Source organism: Myotis nattereri (assembly GCF_964212035.1).
Source record: "Myotis nattereri genome assembly, chromosome: 14".
NCBI lineage: Eukaryota > Metazoa > Chordata > Mammalia > Chiroptera > Vespertilionidae > Myotis > Myotis nattereri.
Window position 1 is genome coordinate 58,518,514 of NC_138089.1, and position 23,501 is coordinate 58,542,014.

The following is a 23,501-nucleotide window of genomic DNA, read 5'->3' on the forward strand; positions in this document are numbered from 1 at the left end:
CCGGAAACGCAGCTCCTCTCGGGGCGGCAGCCACAGCGCAGCTACCGGACGCAGCCGCCGGGTCAGGAGCCGGAGGAGCGTGTGTGAAGGCTGTGGCCTTCGGAGCGGGTTCTCGTACTGTATTACATTACAATCGAGTTCCCCAGGGAGTTTGTGAGATAGAACAGAATCCAAACGACAGGAGGAAGCCAAGCATGTCCACCTCCATCAACACGCCCGGGAACGTGAGTGAGCACAGAGCTGGGCTGCAACCAGGGACACCCGCTCCCTGTCCCAGGTCTTCCTCCAGCACCAGACCGACAGCAGCCAAGTGCTCTACACCAGCGGTCGCCAACCTTTCGGACCTCATGGGCCACTGGTGGGCCACGGACCACCGGCTGGCGACCGCTGCTCTACAAGACCTCCACCAAAACTGGCATGGGCCTCTCTCACACCGAGCTTTAAAGGGAATGATGACAGCCTGGCCAGCATGGTTCAGTGGGTGAGTGTTGACCTATGAACCAGGAGGTCACGGTTCGAATCCCGGTCAGGGCACACGCCAGGGTTACGGGCTCGGTCCCCAGTGGGGGGCATGCAGGAGGCAGCCGATCAATGATTCTCTCTCATCACTAATGTTTCTATCTCTTCCTCCCTCTCCCTTCCTCTCTGAAATCAATAATAACACTTTTTTTTTTAAGAAAAAAGAAAATGCCCTGGGCGGTGTTAGCCTTTTCTTTCAATGACAGTTGACATCAGTTTTATATTAGTTTCCGGGGTGCAGCTTGGTGGTCAGACAGTCATCTAACTTGTGAAGTGATCCCCCCAATAAGTCTAGTCCCCACTCGGCACCATCCACAGCTACTACAAGATTGTTGGCCGTTCCCTGTGCTGGACTCCACACCACACGATTACCTCGTACAAGCTGTTCTAGCTTTACTCGGCCCTAAAAGAAGTAGTTCTTCCATTCTTTCCACCGCTTATCCCAACTGATACCAATCTGTACGCCAAGGCCCGTGGGTAGGATTTTCACCCAGTTGCAGATCCGCCTGTTTTTTACCATTAGCCCACGACTTTCTCTTTCTCATCCGTGAGAATGTCATGAGGTGGGAACTGCCGGCCGCATTCCACGGGTCCGTGTCCACCATAACAGACGTCCTGTGTCGGGGAAAGAGAGGACGGGGCGCTCTCTTCTGTCGTGGTCACTTATCATTAAGCCCTCGCCGCCCTCCTGCCGCCTCCTCTAAGCGCGAACAAACCCTCCCTTGGATGACATCGCCCACGGTCTCACCTACAGTGGGTGCCATGCGGGTCAATCTTCTTTCAATTAAAACCAAGCGGAGCTATAGCCGCCGTCTCCTCCCTCTCTGGTGTCCGTGTCCCCAGACACCTCAAAGATCGCCGACAATGGGCCAGCCCCATCTTTGTACCCACAGACAGAATGTGCGCCTCCCGATCATTTTAAACCCAGCAAAGGTGACACGTTCCCTGCGGATCTCAGCTTTCTTCCCCGGGAACGTGCTACCTGTTCCACGTTGAAAAGCATGTCCCCGACAGCCTTGTCCCCTTTCTCTGGGAGTCACTTTCCTCCTTTGTTCTGCAGTGTTACACCCTGACAAGCCCCTCCCGGGCTCTTTTTAAACACATCTATAAATAGGATCTTGCTCATCTGATCCTTGGAAGTCTTTTTTGCAGACTTCAGTCACTCTCAGCATCCAGCCTAGCTGGCAGATTCCCGAGACCCCTCCTGGCTAATGAGCCTGGGCTTGCAAGGACCGCTGGCGGGACCCAGCAGCAGCTTGCGGAGCTCAGTCTAACGATGGGGGGGCCCAGCAAGCCAGGGCACGGACTCCGCGCTTCCCAGGATGGCTGAGCCTGCAGATGGAAGGGCGCCAGGTCTCAGAGGGCAAAGGTATCCGTGGCTGATCAACCTCATAATATGCACGGCTGGGAGGCTCAGTGGCTGAGCGTTGACCCATGAACCAGGAGGTCACGGTTTGATTCCCAGTCAGGGCACACGCCTGGGTTGCGGGCTTCCTCTCTGAAACCAATAAAAATGTATTGTTAAATTTAAAAAAAAGGAAGGGAGAGGGAGAGAGAAACATCAATGATGACAGAGAATCATGGATCGGCTGCCTCCTGCACGCCCCCTACTGGGGATGGAGCCCGCAACCCGGGCATGTGCCCTGACCGGGAATCGAACCAGTGACCTCCTGAGCCACACAGGCCGGGCGACCTTTTCAATGAGGCCTTCTCCATGGAGACAGCACTGATGCTTTCATCGTTGTTCCTGGAACTGCTGTGTGGCTGGTGCTTTCACCACCACAGAAACGGCCCCGATACAACGGGCGTGATGCTCACGGAGAGCGTATTTTCCAAATTAGACTCGTTAGGCAGCCAGACTTCCAATAATGATTTAGAAAATGTTCGCTGTACATAGCAATCAGCTCACTAAATTACATAAATTAATATACTAGGCACTTGAAAAATTCTAGTCTCAAATGAAGCTACTTATTTAATACAATATATGTTTTCAAAAAATGTGTGGTAACTGATTTTCATTATGGAAATGAATGCTTTCCTTTAGTTCTTGAAAGGCCTTTGTTAATGTCGTAACCCAATTAGGCCCCATTCAATTGGTATCTCAGAGGCCTGTGCTTGCCATGGCCGGAGACGGGAACGTAAGAGAAAGATGGACGTTACAACAGTGCGCAGGGCTGGCTCGGACTGGCCCCAGCGCCCATCGTTAGGAATCCTGTGATCTTATTGTTAAACACAACCACGACTAAAAGGTAAAGTGCAGCCCGGCCGGCGTGGCTCAGGTCGACCTATGAACCAGGAGGTCACCATTGGATTCCCGGTCAGGGCACGTGCCCAGGTTGTAGGCTCGGCCCCCAGTGTGGGGCATGCAGGAGGCAGCCGATCCATGATTCTCTCTCATCACTGATGTTTCTATCTCTCTCCCTCTCCCTTCCTCTCTGAACTCAATAAAAATATTTTTTTAATGTAAAGTGCAAAAAACTCAACAAGGGAAGAATACAAGGGAGCTTCCTTAACCTGAAAAAGGAAAACTACAAAAACCCCAGCCACTTCCCACCCGATGAGGGGGACTGGCGCTTTCCCTGCGAGATCAGGACCAAGACGAGGATGCCTGCTCTCACCACTTCCAGGCAACACTGCACCGGAGGGTCTAGCCAGGGCAGTGAGGCAAAAAAACACACAAAACACCTGGCCAGTGCTGCTCAGTGGATAGAGCGCCACCCCTCACACTGAAGGGTCATGGGTTTGATTCCCCGTCAAGGGCACACAACCTGGCTGCAGGTTCTTTCCCAGCCCCAGTTGCAGGAGGCAACTATGTTTCTCTCTCACATCAATGTTTCTCCCCCTGCCCCCCCCCCCGCTCCCTCCCTCTCCCTTATTCCCCCTTCCTCCCTCCCACTCTCTCTAAAAATCAAGGGGGAAAACCGTCAGGTGAAGATCAACAACAAAAGCTCGCACAGGCCAGGCTCAGGTGAGCCTTCCTGCTTGGGAATCTTGCGGGTTTGGAGGAGTGTGATGAACCACAGCAGGAGGAGGGAATGCCACCCAGGATCCCGCGGGCACAGGCAGCCGGGAGCTCCGTGCTGGGAGCCACCTTCACCGTGTGTGCCTCCCCTTCGGCTGCATCCGGTGCCACAGCAAAGCTCCAAAGTCTCGCCCCGCCGGAGCGCTGCCCTGAGCTCTGGGAGGCGCTCTGGGACTGTCACACTGCGGGTGCCCGGGCGCCTGGAGCGCAGCCGGCTCTCGGCCATCGCGTGTGCTGGGTTTACGTCACGCGCGGAGATGACCGCCTCCTCGTAAGCCACTGGCCTCCGACACTGACCGTGCTGAGGGGGTGCGTGCTGCCGACGTGGGCAAGCGCTGAGTCAGGGCTTCGTTTACCGTTTTGTTGAGAGTGAAACTCTGAATAATGCAGATGAGACATCAAAGTTTATCGTGTGGATGGTCGTTACCTGGTGAGCCGCACACAAGCTGAAGAACATCCTGCCCGTGTTGGCAAACCACGATCCAGTGCAGCAGAGAAGCTGCCGACGTCGCCGACAACACTTCCCCGCATATGTCTGTGCCTCCGTCTCACTTGCCTGTCACTCGTTCCCGCAAATGGAACACCGGCGACACTCAGGTCAGCACTACACGGCGTCAGCCACCACCCAGCGCAGCTGCAGACACAGCGCGGGGAGAAAGCCAAGGGCAGCATTCAGTGGGAAGAACCGGCCGCGTGGAGTCCACAGCAGAGAGGCCTGCACGTTGTGTGAATTGTGAACTGCGCGCTACAATCTCCTATGTCAGTAAAATGTACGATAAATCTGTGTGCATTCCTATGTGCACACCTTATTTTCAGAGAGCCAGTTGTTATTCATTCACCAGCGCACTGCTCATTTTACTATGATTATTTTTTTCATATATTTGTATTGCTTTCCGAGAGGAAAGGAGGAGAGACAGACAGAAACATCAATGATGAGAGAGAATCATGGACCGGCCGCCTCTTGCACGCTCCTACTGGGGACGGAGCAACCTGGGCATGTGTCTGTCGGGAGCCAAACCAGCGACCTCCTGGTGCACAGGATAACGTGCAACCAACTGAGCCACACTGGCCAGGGCTGAACATAATTTGTAAAAGGAGTCAGAAACTGCCCCTTTCTCTGCTCTTATGCAACTACCTGCTGTCCCAACCGAGAAGATTTGTTACCGTGAACCAAGGTCCCAGTACACCAGGAGGCCTATGCTGGAGGTCTCAGTTTGTGACCTCACCCTGCTTGTCATCAGCTCCCTGGGAATTAGGGAGCCTGCTAGCCTGGGGATTTGCCTAACATGCCTTGGAACACCTAATTTCGTGAAACGGGCCTCTAGTCTATAATAAAAGCCTAATATGCTAACTACACTGGACAGCCGAATGACCTTCTGGAAGTCCTTCCAGATGAAGCTGCAGCAGCAGGGTTAGGGGCCATTAGGCTGACAGGTGAGCAGATAGAGGCGATCAGGCAGAGGCAGTTAGAGGTGATCAGGCAGGCAGGCAGTCAAGTGGTTAGGGGCAATCACGCAGGCAGGCAAGTGGTTAGGAGCCAGCAGTTCCGGATTGCAAGAGGGTGCAGGTCAGGCTGAGTGACACCCCTCTCCCCTGCATGAATTTCACGCACCGGGCCTCTAGTATATCCTATATAATAAAAGCCTAATATGCAAATTGACTGAACGGCAGAACAACCAGTTGCTATGACGTGCACTGACCACCAGAGGGCAAATGCTCAACACAGGAGCTGCCCCCAGCCTGCAGGCCCCAGGCCAGCAAGGCAGGTGCCAGTAGGCGCCCCTCCCCCGCCCCCCCACAGAAGGAAGCAACCGGTGGCAGGGGGTGGGGCCAGCAAGCTTAGCAACGCTAGGCTGGCCAGGGCAGGTGCCAGCGGGGGCCCCCTAATTGCCCCACCGGTCAGTACTAATTGCCGGCCAGGCATAGGGACCCTACCTGTGTATGAATTTTGTGCACTGGGCCTCTAGCATATATATATATATATATATATATGAAGCCTAACATGCACAGTGTCCCCTCGGGAGTTTGACTGGGAGTTCAATCACTCGCTATGATGTGCACTGACCACCAGGGGGCGGCACGGAATGAAGTAAGGCCCCGGCCAGCAGCCGGCAGACGCTAGGGACCCTACCCGTTCACGAATTCCATGCCCCGGACCTCTAGTTTTTTAATAAATGGCTTCAGATGCGAGAAGCCCGAGTCTCAGCAATGCCAAGAGGGCGGCACTGTCTCGCCTGGCCGCTGGGAGCAGGCGTGTCAGAGACAGCAGCTGAGGGCTTTTAAAAGAGGTTGTGACGGTGTTTAGGTGGCTCCTCACTGACCTCTATTTTTAACAGCAAATGCATCCCTGTCTCCAAAGACTGTCATTCTGAAAAGTCAGCTCTGAAATGGCACGACCTCGAGCAACCGTGACAAGCATAAGACGGGAGGCTTTGCAGTAACAGAGCCCCTGCAGCTGCCTTGTAACTAGTGACCGATTCGGGCATCGTTCCGTTTAACAAACAGCTACCGAGCGCCTACCGCACACACAGCGGCGTGGCCGGCAGCAAACGATCCTTTTGTCCCTGAAAATTAAAAGGTGAAACATAAAAGCAAAAAGGTACTGAGAGTCTAAGAAGGAAGAAATGGAAAACATGGCATTCCAAAGAATTGAGGTATTTTAAATTACTTTAACTGACCAGTGACAATGTATCTCTCACTCACAATCTCTTTCAAATCTCTAGCCCCTGAAAAAGTTAAATAATCCTGAAAACTAATTACTAAAAGCATGGTCGCAGTCTCTGAGCAGCGCTGCGTTCGTCTTTCTGAGGCCTGCCCAAATTTCGGTCATGATAAAGACCTCCTCCATTCGGCACACGGGGGACCGGTGGCCGGTCTGTGTTATCCCCGCTGGCACCACTGTCACTCGGTGAGAGAGAACCCTGTGAGAACCCTCCCTGCAGACCCACGGCTCCCGGTACTGTGTCCGGGATGTAATCACACTTTCACATCTTTGGCCGCAATCTGTACGAAAGCCGGCCTGAGACTCAGCCCTGTGATACGGACATTCACTGGAGACCACAGTGTCTCCCCACTCCTTGGCAGCGGCCACTGTCCTCAGAGCCTGTGTCTTCCTCTCTGTTCCTGATGCCTCTCTCTGTTCCTGATGCTCTCTCTGTTCCTGATGCCTCTCTCTGTTCCTGATGTCTCTCTCTGTTCCTGATGCCTCTCTCTGTTCCTTGATGTCTCTCTCTGTTCCTGATGTCTCCCTCTTTTTTATTTTTTAATGCTCCTCACCCCAGGACATTTTTCCCCACTGATTTTTCGAGAGAATGGAAGGGAGGGGGAGAGAGAGAGACATCGATCTGTTGCCTCCCACATGTGCCCTGACGGGGCAGGGATTCAACCTGCAAGCCAACTACATGCCCTTGACCAGGAATTGAAGCCAAGACCTTCTAGTATGGAGGCCGACGCTCTAACCATTGAGCACACTGGACAGGGCTGTTCTGGATGTCTCCTCATTGAAGATATTTCACACGCCACCCAGAGAAGTAATTAAGTTGCCAGCTTTAGACAAGTCCCACCCTCCTCCCCCCCCCAGGACTTGACATTTCCACGTTGCCTGTTACACAAGAATAAGAGCAAAAGCAACTGTGACGTGAGGAAGTGCGGCACTCCTTCTGTAGCTCACAGATCCACTGGTTTTTAATTATATATTTTCTTAACACATATTTTGCTTTTGCTTAAGTTCAACCAAATTTTTTCAGAGCTAATGAGTCCTAGCAATGGTGGAACACAGAGAGGAAGGGAGAGGGAGAGAGAGAGAGAAACATCAATGATGAGAGAGAATCATTGATCGGCAGCCTCCTGCACGTCCCCTACTGGGGATCAAGCCTGCAGCCTGGGCATGTGCCCTGACCGGGAATCGAACCATGACCTCCTGGTTCACAGGTCCACACTCAACCACTGGGCCACACCAGCCGGGCTTGACTTTGTGGTTTTGAGTGTTACCGTCCATCCGCTACTTCAGTGGACTCTGTGAATAGTAAAACAACAGGACCACACACGGCAAAGGAGGCCTCTGTGCTGCACGGCCCTTCGCCCGATGCCGACACGGTGAGTCCACAGCGGACGTGGGGCCAGGGCCAAGGCCGACTATCTCACTGGGCAGCTTCCACTGCCTCAAAGATACGGCCTGTAGGAACGTGTGTCCAACAACTTCCACATTTGGCCCAGTCCACTCACCGCTAGAAAGTCCTTGATATTCTCCAAGAGCGGCAGCCACTCATTCAACTCTTCCCCTCTACGCGGCCGAAATCAACAGGCCCCCAAAACCAACGAAGATTTCCACGTCAGGCTATTAAGACTAATTCAGACCCAATGCTCGGGTCTCAGCCAGATGCAGGAGTTTGGAAAGTGACGAGGCTCACAAGGAGGTCCCTGCTCCCCCGGCTTGTGTGAGGCACAGACGGTGGGAACGTCATGAAAGAGTCGGTATCGAGTACAAAAGCCATGCACTCAGAGGGGGAAACAAAGGTGTCCCAACCCCAGAGGGGTGTCCCCAGGGGCCTGGCAGGAAAAACAAGCCCCGTGAGCCCGGTGGCTGCGACCCTCAGTCCTCGCCATGTACCAGCCGCACACCGCTGTCCAACACCGCTGTCCGGCGCCGCTGGCACAGCTGGATGAAGAAGTGGGCAATTGGGCTGTTTTATCTGAACATTTTAGTAAGTTTCTAAGAAAGATCCTAATCTACAAAATATAAGATAGCAGCAAAATGGAGACAGAATTAAATGTTTGAGCTATAGCCTTTTATTCTCCTTGGGCTACATAAGTGCCGTTTCCAGGACAACCAAATGCCCTGAAAAGTCAACAAGAAAGTAGCAAGTAAAGGAGGTTTCGGGTTCACACACAGAGACACACACACACACACAAACACACACACACATAGACACACACACAAACACACGCACACATAGACACACACACACACATAGACACACACACAAACACACATAGATACACACAGACACACACACCGAGTTGTTCAAATGTTGAAAAACTCTGCACAACCTACCCACGTTATTACCGCAAAAAGACAAACATAAAGTGCTCCCTGAATAGACTTGCCCTTTTGAAACTGCTAAACCTTCAAACCCTGAGAAAGAAGCCCGAGTGGCAGGCGCGGGCAGTGATGCCGCCACGCTCATTGCCAGCTGCCTTTCCCGTTTCCAGGGGCGCCGTGAACTCAGGGTCTCGGGGAGAGAACGGAGCTGGGAAAATTGAAAGTTACGGCCTCAGGCGGTTTCCATCAACCACTTTCTTCCCAATTTGCTCTCTGCAGCCGCAGCCCCTTCAGCGGAGGGACAACCTGCTCTCTACCCGGGTGTGGGGTGGGGCGCAGTGGGTAATGAGCCGAGCAAGGCCCCCCTTCAGGAGGGAGCTGCGCATCGAGCCGCCTGACGTGTGAATATATCCAGCAGTCAGCAGGTCACCTCAAATTCCGCCTCTGCTTCTTTATATTTAAAGACGAAATTCGCCCAAAAACCAGCGCTCCTGGTGTGTTTCTATCTTGAAAAAGCCCACTTCTCCGCCGGCGCATCGCTCTTCTGAAACCAGAGTGAGGGACCTTTTGATTGAGGTCATCTCACGTTCAACGTAATTCATCACCAATTACACTTTCTTATGTGCTTTTCCTTTAAGGCAGTGGTTCTCAACCTTCCTAATGCCGCGACCCTTTCATACAGCTCCTCATGTCGTGGTGACCCCCAACCATAAAGTTATTTTCGTTGCTACTTCATAACTGTAATTTTGCTGCTGTTATGAATCGTAAAGTAAATATCTGACATGCAGGATGTATTTTCATTGTTACAAATGGAACATAATTAAAGCATAGTGATTCATCACAAAAACAATATGTAATTATATATGTGTTTTCTGATGGTCTTAGGCAAACCCTGTGAAGGGGTCGCGACCCACAGGTTGAGAACCACTGCTTTAAGGTTTTCAGTGTCTTTAAAAGCCAGCTGCCTTGTATGTGTCCAATGAGCTGCAGTGTGAAAACAAGGAAAAAGCCCTCTTGTTGAGAACTTCAAAGGCAGGCTTTCCATTTATGTAACTAACTCTCGGTTCGCTTGCCGTCCCCGGTCCCCTTCGGAAAGGACCCCCTTGAGGATGCCTTGCCCCTCCCGCCCCCTGCCCAGCAGCCCCTTCCATTGCTCCTACCCTTCCATGGCCACTGCGATCTTCATGTAGACTGAGTGCCTGTCATTGAACATCTCACATGGGAATTACTTGCATGTTTCTGCCCATTCAACAAAATATTTGGATTAAAATTATTTTGTTGAATGAGCACACGTAAATAATTGCACTGCGCAGCTTCCTGAACTATGGATTTTATTTTTATTTCGTTTTTGTTTTTCCATCAACAAGCCTCAGTGCCTTGCCTTTTCGGTCATAAACAACTCTGAAAATCTAGGAAGGGAATTGCAAGTCCCAAAGTACCAAGCAAGGGATAATTCCCCTCCAGTCTTCCACCTGGGGCTCGGCGGTGCGAGCGCAGAGCCTGGTGGCCCCAAGATACTGCTGAAGTAAATGGCTGCCATTCAGTTTTTTCAGGTTATAAAAGTATCACTTCACTTAGGACGGCTGGGAAAGCGTTACCTTTTATAGTGTACACATTTAAAAAAAATAGAATGAATGCCCGCCAGTGTGGCTCAGTGGATTGAGTGTCAATCTATGAACCAAGAGAACTCTCGGTCAGGGTGCATGTCCAGGTTGCGGGCTCCATCCCCAGTAGCAGGCATGCAGGAGTCAGCCGATTGATTGATGATTCTCTCTCATCGGAGATGTCTCTATCTCCCTTTCCCTTCCTTTCTAAAATCAATAAAAAATATTTTTTTTTTAAAAAAAAAGCTTGTGCATTAGCTTCCTGAGCTGTCACACTGCAGGCCACGAGCTGGTTGGCTGAAACAGCAGAGATGTTCCGTCTCACAACTCTGGAGGCTGGAAGTCCAGGACCAGGGGGTCTGCAGGGCCGGCTCTCACCAAGGGCACCAGGGAAGGGCGTCCCAGCTTTGGGTCGCTCCTGGCCTTGTGGTACCATAACTCCAATCTGGGTCTATCTCTGGGTCTATCTCTGGGTCCACATGTCCCCTTTTATAAGGACACGATATTGGATTGGGACCCATCCTAATAACCCCATTTTCATCTGACCATCTGCAATAGCCCTATCTATATATCTACATATATAAAAGCCTACTATGCTAAGTGTCTGACCGTTCAACCATTCGACCAGTTGCTATGATGCACACTGACCACCAGGGGGCAGTCACTCTGACTAGTAGGTTAGCTTGCTGCTGGGGTCTGCCAATCGGGACTGGGCGAGATGGGCTGGACAAGCCCTGGAGCCAATCTCCCATGGTCCCTCCCTGGCCTCTAAAATATTTCTTCTAATTAATTCATTTCAATGTGCATGAATCCATGCACTGGGCCTCTAGTTTCCAAATGAGGTCCCAGTCCAGGTACTGGGGGTCAGGACTTTGACCCTCATTTGGGGTGGGGGACACAATTCAACCCACAAAAGCCTGTCTCGTGGACGCAGGGGCTGGGGACTCCGGGCAGGAGGAAAAGCGTGTAGCACGTGCAGAGCAGGGAAGAGGAGTCACAGGGCACGAGGGTCGGCAGGGAGGAAGGGGTAGATGGTGAGGACTCATGCCCTGTAAGGTTTACTCCCATGCGTGCAGCACAAGCCGCAAAAGGACCCCTTGACTTGCAATGTTTAGAACAGACAGAGGGGGGCGAGGCTAGAGACACGGACTACTTGTGAGGTTCCTGCGACTTTAATTTGGGGAATGGATGGTGCAAGAGGCCCACGCCCTGTAACACGCACTGGGACCCTCGAGTCAGCCTCGGATCACATGCTCTGGAAGTAGCAGAGCCGCACGCGAACACAGACAGGTTTGCCTTCCCGGAAAGCCAACACGCAGGCAGAATGCTCCCAGTTCAGGGGGACAGGCAGTGATTAGGAGAATTCACAGTGAGAACAATTCAGAACCACCTATATGCTAAGTGAACTTTGGGGGGATGAACAGATGTATTTCCACGATGAAAAATGAGAAGGAAGTACAAGAAGCCAAGGAAAGCTGCTACCTGCAGGGTGGGGTCAGGGGCAGAGAGAGCAGACCCGGAATCCTCACCACACACTTTTTATATTGCTTTGATTTTTTCATCCACGCGAACATACTTCCTTTCCAAAAAGCAGCATAAAAGCATTTTGTTCCAAAAGGCATTTTGTAAAGAAAGAGCAATTCAGGGTGGAATGCAGGGACTCAGAAGCTGGCTTCAACCGCGTGGTAAAAACCCAATCTTAGCTGTGTTTACTCTACAGGCCTGGTGGGTCATCATCATCATCGGGCAGTTTATTTAATGTTGTTTACAGCAGAGAGAGGACTCTGCTGAGGTTAAAAACACAACTAAGCCCACGAAGGACATGGGCAGATTTAGAATCGATAGCCCCTGTCATCGTCTTGTTAACCGCTGAGCTCCATGGGACATGAGATCTAGGCCCTTCCCAGCCAGAGGGGAACCACATTCAGATGACTGGAAGGGAGGAGCTTTAGGACAGTTTTGCCAGAAAGAACGCCTGGCTGCAAATAAGATACAACATTAACCATTTAATACCTTGTTAAAGAAATATATAGGGGGACCCTCGCCTCTTTGCTCAGTGGTTAGAGCGCCGGCCCAAGGACTGAAGGGTCATGGGTTCAATTCTGGTCAAGGGCACATTCCTTGGTTGCAGGTTCAATCTCAGGCCCCGGTCAGGGTGTGAGTGTGCGAAGCCGACCAATCAATGTTTCTCTCTCCATGTCTCTCCCCCTCCCTTCCACTCTCTCTCTAACAAAGAAAGGAAAAAATATCCTTTGCTGAGGGTTAACAAAAAAAGAAAAAGAAACATGCAGGGGGAAGGGAAGTAGAGTTAATACACTGCTATTTCTGTATCCTTTCTGGTCATTAATTAGAAGCAAACATCAATCCACACAAGCCTTCCCGTTTCTCTGCTCCCCGTCTTGCCCTCTCCGAGCAGAGACTAGCACGGCTTGGGGCTGAGCGTGGGAACAACTCCTCGTGGTGACGTGAATGGGTCTGGGAGCACAGCTACCACGTCAACCCTTCGATACGGCACCTTCCACGAACACAGTGGTTCCCATGAGAGCGGAAGGTGGGAGGACGGTGGCCGGGACATTCCGTTTGGAAAGAGATCTGGAAATAAAATCCTACTTGGAAACGTACCGGCCCTGGAGCACTTCTCCTAAGACACAGGGTCTGTTTTCTGTCCTGCCTCAGTCCTGCATCTGTCTCCCAGGACAGGTCTGGAGACACAGAACCTCCAAAGACACTGCCAAACAAGACTCAAAAAAAACACAAGACTCCAAAATCTTTATTCATTAGACTGCTTTGCCCAATGAAAAAATTTTTTAAATATATTTTTATTGATTTTAGAGAGAGGAAGCAAGATGGATAGAGAAATAGAAACATCGATGAGAGAAAAACACCATCGATCGGCTGACTCCCGCATGCCCCACACTGGGGTCGAGCCCTGTGCCTCCTGGTTCATGGGCCAATGCAGAACCACTGAGCCACACCGGCCGGGTGGAAACCTTTTTATTGGGAATGGCTGTCAGAGAGCTATTTCCATGGCTCTCCTAAAGACTAGATCTGAAACTGCATACTGCACTTCTCCACTTTTAAAAATAGGTGTATGATTACACGGTGTACCTTTAGATAAAATGACAGAGGAAAATACATAAAAGCTTTTAAGAAGAAGAAAAAAAACCAACACCAAACTGATTTTTTTTTAAATGCTTTAAACTATAGGTTGGCAAACATCTTTGGTTCAAGTCAGACCTTTTGTGGCTGATGGGATTTTTCACGACATCCCTAGGCCAGAAGCAATACATAAGAGTTCTGATAGGTCCAAACATCTCAATAACAATTTATGCTCCAACTACTCAATAGCCATTTGGAAGGATAAGTCATATACATGGGAAAGTCTTGTTTTATTCTTAACCACGTTTGCTTACTAATGGCGGGTGTGGGCCTGTTGGTCGCCCCACAGCTTTCTCAGACCTTAGAATCGGGTTGAACACCATCACACTCACTTCCTGTGACACGGACTGGACACTGGCTTTTTATCACCATGACCACCGCCACCCAGCCTCACCAAGACATGACCTCACCCAAAGTGATGCCGTTGTAATAACCTGGTTATTATTTAACAGGAAAGGAGTCCAGGGAAAACTAGATAATTACAGGCTTTGGCAGAAAGCTGCAATTCACACCCGCCCAGGCTGTTCCCGCTGATGGGACGGGGGAGGAACCGGACAAAGGCAATGTAGATGCATGCCCAGTAAGCTGTGGGTCCGTGGGAAGGTGCTTGTCTGTCAGTCACACCTGGGAACAAGTCAGTGGCCAGCATAGGCGTGGCCGCCACAAGTGTGCAAAACCTGAATATTTAAACTCCGGGACCAAGGAGCCTGTCTCTCTCTCTCCCTGGCCTGTGGGGTTCACCCACTCTGCACTCGCCCACGTGGCCCACAGCCAGGGGACCCACACGATGGACTAATGGGTTGTGACCAGCCTGAGGCTACATCGGACCCAGCGCCACCATGGAAGGAACACTCTGGCCCCCGGCCCTGCTTTGGGCTCTGCTGGACCCCAGTGGCACCCTATTCAGGACTGGGTTAAGGGGCCTGGGACTTTGCAACCCGAGAAACAGAATTCCACGCCAATAAAAACCACTCACTCTCCCGTGCGAGTCTTAGAAAATTCATTTTCTCAAGACAGCACAAGAGCCACCCACTCCCACTGCTGTCTGGGAATTGGACCCACCGATTTCTCCGGCAACAAAAGGGCAGAAAGTGTGGCCGGATGTGGAAACTGTGCACGCGTTTCCCTCAAATATCTCACGTTCCCCGCAGCGCACCTGTGAGCACCCCAGCACCCAGGCCTCCGTGCACGTGGGGAACACGGATCGGAAGCCCCGTGCTGTCCCTGTCACCTCGGTAAGGTCTGCATTCGCCAGCCGTTAGTGCTTAGAGATCCCATTGTAATAAACTAAGCAAAGCTTGAATTCAATCAGCAGGCCTCCCAGCATGGGAAACAAGGCTTTCTTTCCTTTTTTCTTTTTTTTTTCTTCTTTTTTTTTTTAATTTCAGAGAGAGGAAGGGAGAGGGAGATAGAAACCTCAGTGATGAAAGAGAACCATTGATTGGCTGCCTCCTGCAAGCCCCCTACTGGGGATCGAGCCCACAACCTGGGCATGTGCCCCGACCAGGAATCGTGACCTCTTGGTTCATGGGTCGACGCTCACCCATTGAGCCACACTGGCTGGGCTTGAAGCCTTTCGGGTCACTGTGGGTTTGGCTAATTCAGGCTGCAGCTCTGACTACGTGCTTCCCCCCTCCTCATCTTCCTAGCTTCTCTTCCCCAGCTCTACAGCCACAGGAAAAATTTAAAGGCGACTCCACGTGAGAGCAAAGACTCCTGAGATTCCGGGCACCTCCACTCGGGTCTGTGACAAGAACTCTCTCCGGAGGGAGGTGAAGGACAGACAACGGCACACACCAGTTCTTACGGCTGCATCGCCGCTGCGTAAACGCCAGTTTCCTAATCGCGGTGTGCACACCTGAGCAGCCTGCAAAGGGCAATGGCGAGTGGAATAAACAACCTACGGACAGAATTTCCCGCTCGACCTAACACAGGCATAGCATCAGCTCTGGGCACAGAGTGAAGCAGCAGAAACTACTGTTTTGTGTGTCTTTCCACGTCACAATATTGGGAGGATGTGCCAGATGCCTAGACTGGCCCCCGGCCCCAGCAGCCTCCCCTGGGGGTCCCTTCGTCGGTCTCTACCCTCACTCGGCCTGGCCAACTCCCTTACTCCACCCTTTCTCATTCCTGTTTCTCTGTGGGGTCGGAAGGCCCTCGGGCCACGGGCCACGGTGTCGCTCTCCCTTCTGCGACTCTGTCTCAGCTTTCTCTGCCACCGCCCACAGTGTCCGTTTCTCCTGGGGCTGCGATGACACACTGGGAGGGAGGGCGATTTTAACCTCGCCAGTCAAACCAGAGCTGAACTGGACGAAAACCAAATGGGGGTTTGGGTGGAGGGGAGGAAGAAGATGAAGAAAAGGAGGAGGAGGAGGAGGAGGAGGAGGAGGAGGATCAAAAAGGAAGCCTGTGAGACTCAGACCGGAGCTGCCCCCTCCCCATCCCCCCCTTCCCCCCCCCCCAACCTTCCCATACACATCCCTCACTGGGGGCGAGGCAGGAACTCACAGACCTCCTCCCCTTCCTGCTCCAGGTGAGGAAACACTCCTGAGAGCAAGGACCACACAGGCCCCTGCAGGCAGCTGGCCCTCGCAGACGGTGTGTGGAGGGCACGTCCTCGAGTGACCGCTCTAAGGTTAGACCCTCGACCTAAGACTAGACGGAACTTAAGAGTCAAGCTTCAGCTCTAGCCTCCAAGCAAGCACCTGTCCACTGCGTCAATTACACCCCTTCCCTTCTTGCCGATCTCCGGGAGGCACCGCCCCCACACCCACCCTCCTCCATCACCCACCCCGGTGCCCCCCCGCCCCCCCGGCTGCTGTGGACGAGACCCACCATCTCTCTTCACTGAAACCCATGTTCGCTGGTGGTGTCATCCACACGGGTGACACGTCTGAATTCCTAGCCAGAGGACACGGGGAACAAAATGGCCAATTGAAACCTGGCACTCGGCCCACACACAGCAGGTGCTCCATGCACACGAGGAGAATAACTAAGAGGAAAAAGCTAAAACCGGTCATTCTTGTTGTAACTGACTCTGGCACTGAGTAAACTGTTACCAAAAACAACGACACATTTTAAAACTCGTACGGCCATTGGTTAAATGGCATTTCGGCAGCTGCTGGCAGATCTGGATACAATGAGATCCGAATGTAAGGCCTAACAGGCGAATCCTATGTGGCCTAATGACTGGACCACTCACTGTAGCCACTCAAGTCTGTGGGTGAAGTTAAATGATGTTGGTTTCAGTTTTTGAATCACAGTGAGACCGAGACATGCCCAATTCTTAACTCTCAGACCAATAAAACATTCCCAAATTCACTCTCTCTGAACTCTGTTTTATATACCTTTGCCAAATGTATTCACTCAGGCGTCTTAGCATTCCACACGCACTCGATCAAGAATTTCTCTTGGATTACATACAAATGTAAATCTAAACAGACCATGGGGGTGGGGGGGGGGGCATTTCTCTGAAATTCCTCATCACAATTCCTGCAAGGACTTTCCAAATCTTTCCTCATTTCAAGAGATAAAGTTCCCGCCCAGTTTATGTAAAACGGGTATTTTATCCTTTGTAGTTACTCAGAGAAAAGGATAGCGTCACCCCACCACCTGGTGGACGGTGAGGGTATTGCTGCTTCGGAGCTATAAGTGCACTCAGGATGAGAAGGTCGAGAATGTGAATCGTGGTTGCTCAGGCTTCGCCCACCCCCTCCGGCTCTTTGGTCCCCAAGCCCCCATCTTCGAGTCTTACCCACTCCTCACAACACAGTTTACATGTCCCATCACCGTCCTCTCTACCTGCAGATTCAAATGACGAGGAACGGCCAGAGAGATGGATGCCGCCTGGCGCCTCTGTGTCTGGCTGGTATCACACCGTCTGGCCTCCCCCGTGGGCTGGATTCTCACCTTCAGTGGCGCACGCACTGGGGCCGGCCCGACCCGCCCTAGGGGACAGCTTGATACTCAGGAAGTTTGCAAGCCAGTTCTTAAACTGTTTGCAGGCTGAAATCGGCCATGATAGGTACATTTACACAATGATATCAGGAAACACTACAAATCAAGACACTTTTTTAAAAAATAATTATCAGCTTTAACTTGTCCACATCTCATTTTCTCTACATGGAATACAGGTGAGGACAGGTGGCCCTGGCTCCCACCCCACAGGATGTCGTTAGGATTACACAGCCCACAGGAAGGCTTTGTCTGGTGTGCGGCATTAACGTGTGCTCACCCAACAGTCTAATGACTCCCATACCCACCCCGGTGCCCTGCAAGTAGCAAGTCCTCACACACACTCAGCTGTGAAATGGCAAAAAGTTAAGATGAGAAATTGTAAGATATGGTAACACTGATAGTCCCAGGTTAACCATGGGACGAACCATCACCAGGATGTAAGCTCTTTACCTGTAATCAACCCAGACATTTTCTTTCCCTCTTCCTGCTCTAAATCAATATCTCTCTCTCTCTCTCTCGCTCTCGCTCTCTCTCCACTCCCCACTTTGGATATATAGGTATCCCAGAAATATGTATCATTTTTAAAAGTATTAATTTTGTAATTACTAATTCCAATTGGTTAAAGCTGAAAAGAAAGAAACACTCATTGCGCTATCAGCTGTAAAGTGTGTGCATTTGGGGGGACGCCCTGTGTATGTCGGAGAGGGAGAGAGGTGATGTGGACACAGACGCACACACATATAGACCCGCCCCTCCTGCATGTCCTCCATTCCGCCTCGCTCCACAGGCCCTCCCCCTTTCCTTTCCCTCCGTTTCATGATGCAAAATTAATCATGGACGCGCCTCGCTTTGTTCCAGAAAAGGTTCCTGGTGAATAATAGATAACTTGGCTTCCTGCTGAGCGAGTGAGCACTTTATATTTCTACCGGGGACGAAAATGAAGTCGCTTTTACCGCCACTCTCATTGATCCCCTGCTCTCCGCTGATTGGCAGAAAATGGGTTCTTTGTATCGACCATCGGGAAAGATGAAAATAAGTTTCCAAGCACAAAGTTGAACACCGAGTTCCCGTAAATTCCAGACACTTTCCAAAAAGGGGAGCAAGAAACGCCCTTGTCCTTCAAGGTCGACGTCGCCCTCAATCCCCTGCCCCTCCCCCGCCCCGAGCCCACCAGGTGTTCGTTCCTTCCCACAACGTACGTTTAAGGATCTGCCTTGGCTTCATTTCTTGCCAAGAAACACAAAACCAAAACATGGAAACAACTCAATTGCTGCAAAAGCACACTGAGAATATGATTTGCTTTAAAGTGTTTTGAATAAAACTCCAATTGCTCAAATATAAATGTATTCATCAAAAAATAAGCGTTTCCTTCCTTAGTCATTATTAATTAACAAAGATATTTTCATGGAATAAAAATAATACAATGCTGCATTGGCAGTATCTCTAAGATATTACAAATTCTGCCCAGGACCATTTCTGAGGTAAAAGCACACGCAGGCTGAAACAAATAGCATGAGCACACGCGCTGCTCCACTGCCGGTCACTCTGGATTGATCCTGGTCTACATAGCATCCTTATCTTATCCAAGAAATAAGGTGGGTGGGTGAGAAGATAAAACTCCAACCGTCCCTGGCCCGTGTTCTCGGTGGTTGGAGCATCAGTCTGCACACCAATGGTCACTGGTTTGATTCCCAGTTAAGGGCCCGTCCTGGGTTGGGGGTGTGATCCCCTCCCCTGGTTGGGGCACCTGTGGGAGGCAACCAGTTGATGTGTCTCTCTCTCACATCAATGTCTCTCTCTCTCTCTCTCTCTCTCTCTCTCTCTCTCTCTCTCTCTCTCCTCCCTCCCTTCCACTCTCTCTAAAAATCGATGGAAAAATATCCTTAGATGAGGATCAACGAACAAGTCTAACTCCCCCCAGGCATCGACATGAGAAGTGAAGGCCACGCCTTACATGGGATTCCCCTCCGGGTCGGTTTCCAAGGACACTGTCGACTAGAAGATTCTTTCTCCCCAGCTGTCACCCCAAGGCGCTCTTCTTGTATTTCCCTTTGTGTTTGAGAGCCAGACCCGGAGCAGAGGGCCAGACTTGGAGCGAGCGAAGCAGAAACGGTGGCCTCACCCGACCAGGCCCTGCCAGACCATTGAGACACAAGTGCAGCAACAAACACTTCCAGAATCCGGGGTCTCCGAGCACACGCCGAGCTCCCGCCTCACTTGCCGAACAACAAAAACCCACTCAATTTACCATGGGTTAATGTGCATTTCGGGGGACACGTAATTAATTGCTGAGGGGATGAGAAAACTCACGGTTTCATCTCAGGAGAAGTGGTTCCTGTGCAGTGGCCGGCCACGTCCAAGCTCTGCAACAAAACAAATCAAGGTCAAGTCTCACCTAGTGGAGCCACAGGTCAATCCCGAGCCTGAGGTTTAACCTTCCGGGGCGGAAACTTTGCTCAAGCAGAGAGGCCTGAAAACTGTTCACTTCCACACCCTGCAAGTTAAGACGGCAAGGGAGAGGCGGAATGAAAGGCGAGGCGAGACTTCCGAGTGGGAGGTTAGCGCTAGAATCAGGGTCGGAGGAGGGGACCCAGGGCTGCAAGACAGGCAGCCACCCATCAGTCATGCGTCAGTCACATGTAACCACAGCAGAACCCCGAGGGGGCCAGTGAGCCTTAGGACACCCCGGAAACTCCCTCCCACTCTTGCAAAGAGCGTTTGCTCGCCCCTAAGAAGGACCTTCTGGCCTTCCGTCCAGAAGCTGAAAGGTTCCAGAGATCAAAGTGAGGAGACAGGGACACGGACTATGGGGGTGGATAAAATCGGGGAACCCAGCGAGGTGGTTACTAAGGCACCCCAACGAGTGGGGAAGGAAGGACACCTGTGAGAGGTGTGAACTTTAAAATACTAAGACAGGGAGCGTGCAGATAACCAATCCCAAGGCAGGAAGGCCTGTAAACCAATCCCAAGGATGTTGCTAAGGCAGAATTCGTTGAAAAGACCAATCAAGAGCTAGCAAGGCTGTCTCCACCCGCGTTCCTGGGGCCCGGCACCCAGGCGGCTTAGGACCACGGAGCCTCCACGCCTGCGCTCACAGACTTGCATCAGCTTGGATGGTCATGGAAAGAAGCTCCGGCACTGGCTGCTCCTGAAACCTCAGCTACACCTTTTCCAGGACTGGCTTCTCCCAATAAACTTTAACGAAATTGGCCGTTTTTGTCCACAACTTCATTCTTCAGTTTCTCGAGACAAGCACTCGGATCCTAACCCCACATTTCGGGTTCAAAAGCAGCACATACTGTGCTTCCCCCGAGGACCCCAGGGATGGAGCAGTTTGTTGCTTCCATTTACTGCTTAAAAATAACTAAGGATTGAAGAGAGGAATTAAAAACTGCTTCTATGGCCGTTCATAAATTGTTGGTTTTCTCTGCATTGTTATTACGCCTGAAGACAGGATTATATAGGCAATAGATTCCTATTATTTAGCCCTCTCTTTCAGATATTCAGGGTGTCCCCAAAAAACATATACACACTTTGAATAATTATTTATTCCAATGGGTTAAATCTGAAAAGAAAGAAATATCAATTGAGCTATCAGCTGTTAAAGGTGTATACATTTTTTGAGGGGACACTTTATATATATAGTATACCTAAGATAGATAGATAGATACTGTCATTACAGTAATGACAGCTGATTGTCACAAGGCAGAGAGACCCCGGAGCCTAACAGACTGTTCCAGGCCACGAGACAATACCCAGCAATGAGATCAAGATAACCAATGGACACGGAAAATAGGGGGGGTGAAGGCCTGGGCTGGGGGGCAGGGGCGGGCTGAGAGTGTTATGCCCAGATTTTAAGATCCCCAAAGACCACCAGGGAGCCGAGTCCGATGCAAAAGCAAAGAGCCTTTATTCAAACTCGAGCCCGGTCTCTCTGCCCCTACCGACGCAGCGGCAGCATGCGAGGAGTCCCAAGAGAACAAAGATTTTACAGGGCTTGGGGTCGGGAGGTGGGGGCATTCTAATTGGTTGGGTGAGGGCTAGGGGCTGATGATGCAAAGGCAGGGTGTGGCTAGGGTCTGGTTACACAAAGACAGGGGGTGGTCAGCATACTCTTGGCCTTGGGTTAGTTCCCCTTGCATTCCCATTGGCTGATTTAAGGGCGGGCTGGGTAACTGACACATTCTGTGGTTTTTTCTTGGAAGAGGGGTCAGGGACACAGTCTGTCCTTTCAAGAGAGGTCAATGGAGGGAAAGGAGGGCACATGTAATACTTTCAACAATAAAGAATTTTTTTGAAAAGGATTTTGTTTATATTGCTAATTTATATTCATCCAGTAACCTCTTTCGCTAATTTTTTTTTAAAAGGAAAAAAATTTCTTTTGAAGTGGACTAATTAACCCGATTGTTTTTCTCAAAGCCCAAGGGCACAGACTGTTAAAGATTTAAAAAACAACAACAACAACAAAAAAAAAAACCTCTCAAGTTATGTAATGCCCCTCACTACGTAAGTGACTATACTTTCAAACAAGATGAAATCCTGGGTGTCTTTTTTAACGTCATAATTTGCGCCCCTTTACTTCCTCCTTGGCAGCTGGGAGAAAGGCAGTGTCTGCACGTGGCTGAGCGCGGGCCCAAATCCCATTCTGCCCCTCACACACGTGTGACACATGAAAAAAATCACTGAATTCCTGCACACTCATTCCCAGAGCTTGTGCAACAGGCTAACGGCGCGTGCGTGGAGGAGTTGTTGCAAAGATTAAATAAGAAATCGATGTGCTGTTCAGTATAGTGTCTAAAAATGTGCTGCCCAATACAGTAGCCACTAACGATACATGGCGATTTAAATCAAATTTAAATAAATTAACATTTTAAAGTCAGTTCCTCCGTCATACTAGCCATATTCCAAGGAATCAATAGTCGCATGTGGCTGGTGGCCAGCATGCTGAACAGCTTAGAGACAGAACATCCTCATTAGCATGGAGATTTGGGGACATTGCTAGAGGATGTCAGAGGTGCTCAATGCACATTCAGTGGCATTTTCTTTCCCTCCTCCTCACCTGTTCCACCAAGTGCAGGCTGCCCCAGGCATCTCCTTATCAGGAAGGGAAGCAATATGATAGAACAGGTGTGTTTGCCACTTTTTTCACCACCAGGAAGGCTGGGGTTCTGACAGATCTCTGGGGAGAAAGCAACCTACACAAGGGGAGGAGTTCTATGGATGGGAGGTCAGGCGCTGCAGGCAGACGCTGGCCAAGGTCTCCTTGGAGGCTGATGTGGGCAAGACAGCGGTCTCCACGCTACTCCTCAACGCTCACCTACAGAGGCATCAAGTCTGCAACCCACGCATGTGCTCTGACTGGGAATTAAACCTGTGACCTCCTGGTTCAAGGGTTGACGCTCAACCACTGAGCCACACCGGCCGGGCACAGACCGGGGTTTAAATTTTCTGAAACAAGATTTCTCTGGCACAAGACATTTGTGGTCCTAAACTTCAAAGGATACACACCTTTGCTTTCGAAATTTGAAGTGGAAGAGGCTGGCCCATGCGCCTTATTATAAATGAGGAGAAGGAATATCTAGTACCTTTTAAAAATCATGAAGTGCTGTTCATAGGTGCTAGGTAGCCTTATAGGTAACATGCAATGCTTCTTTCCCAAGTGGAAATGGCAACGTGTGGAAGACTGCCTTTCAAGGTCGAGTTGCAAACAGAGCAAGTCTGTTCCCATCACCTTGGTAACAGTATTCGGTAATAAACTTGATCATATGTATGTGATGAGTGGAATTACTTCCTTGCTGGTGGCATTTCAGGTGAAGGAAATACATAATTCTCTTCTGTCATCTCTTCGCCTATTACCAACAATCCCCCTTTGATTACAAACCATTAGAAGTTATTCTATGACCATCAATCCTGAATATTTACTTGACAACTAAAGCACTTACACTAACAATATTCTGAATGAGATTAAATCGACGCTTCTGTGTTCATATGAACAAGGAAAATTATGGATCTCACTAAACCACAATGCAATGATAAAAACATAGGACCAGACGCAAGTTTTTTATTCTGCTGAAAACATATATTTAGTAGCAAGCAGTTAAATACAAGAACACAAACTGTTTCTGGAAAGTGTAAAGGATTCAGGATCATAATTTTGTAAAATACAACTCCCACATTACTTTAACCAATTGCTACTTTT

General features: G+C 50.5%; 1 protein-coding gene across 4 annotated transcripts in view; it reads right to left on the reverse strand.

The window, feature by feature from the left end:
• SUMF1 (sulfatase modifying factor 1) overlaps positions 1-23,501 on the reverse strand; it is a 100,210-nt gene that overhangs the window by 45,724 nt on the left and 30,985 nt on the right. For 2 of the 4 annotated variants that reach the window (XR_013996804.1, XM_081106281.1), the window contains exon 9: positions 19,613-19,665. Coding sequence is in view for 2 of the 4 variants with exons in the window: in XM_081106281.1 (XP_080962407.1) it covers positions 19,613-19,665 (53 nt within the window). In the remaining 2 variants the exon portion in view is untranslated. Of the gene's footprint in view, positions 1-19,361; positions 19,666-23,501 lie in introns of those variants that run through there. The other 2 variants (XM_081106282.1, XM_081106278.1) reach the window with 1 other exon arrangement.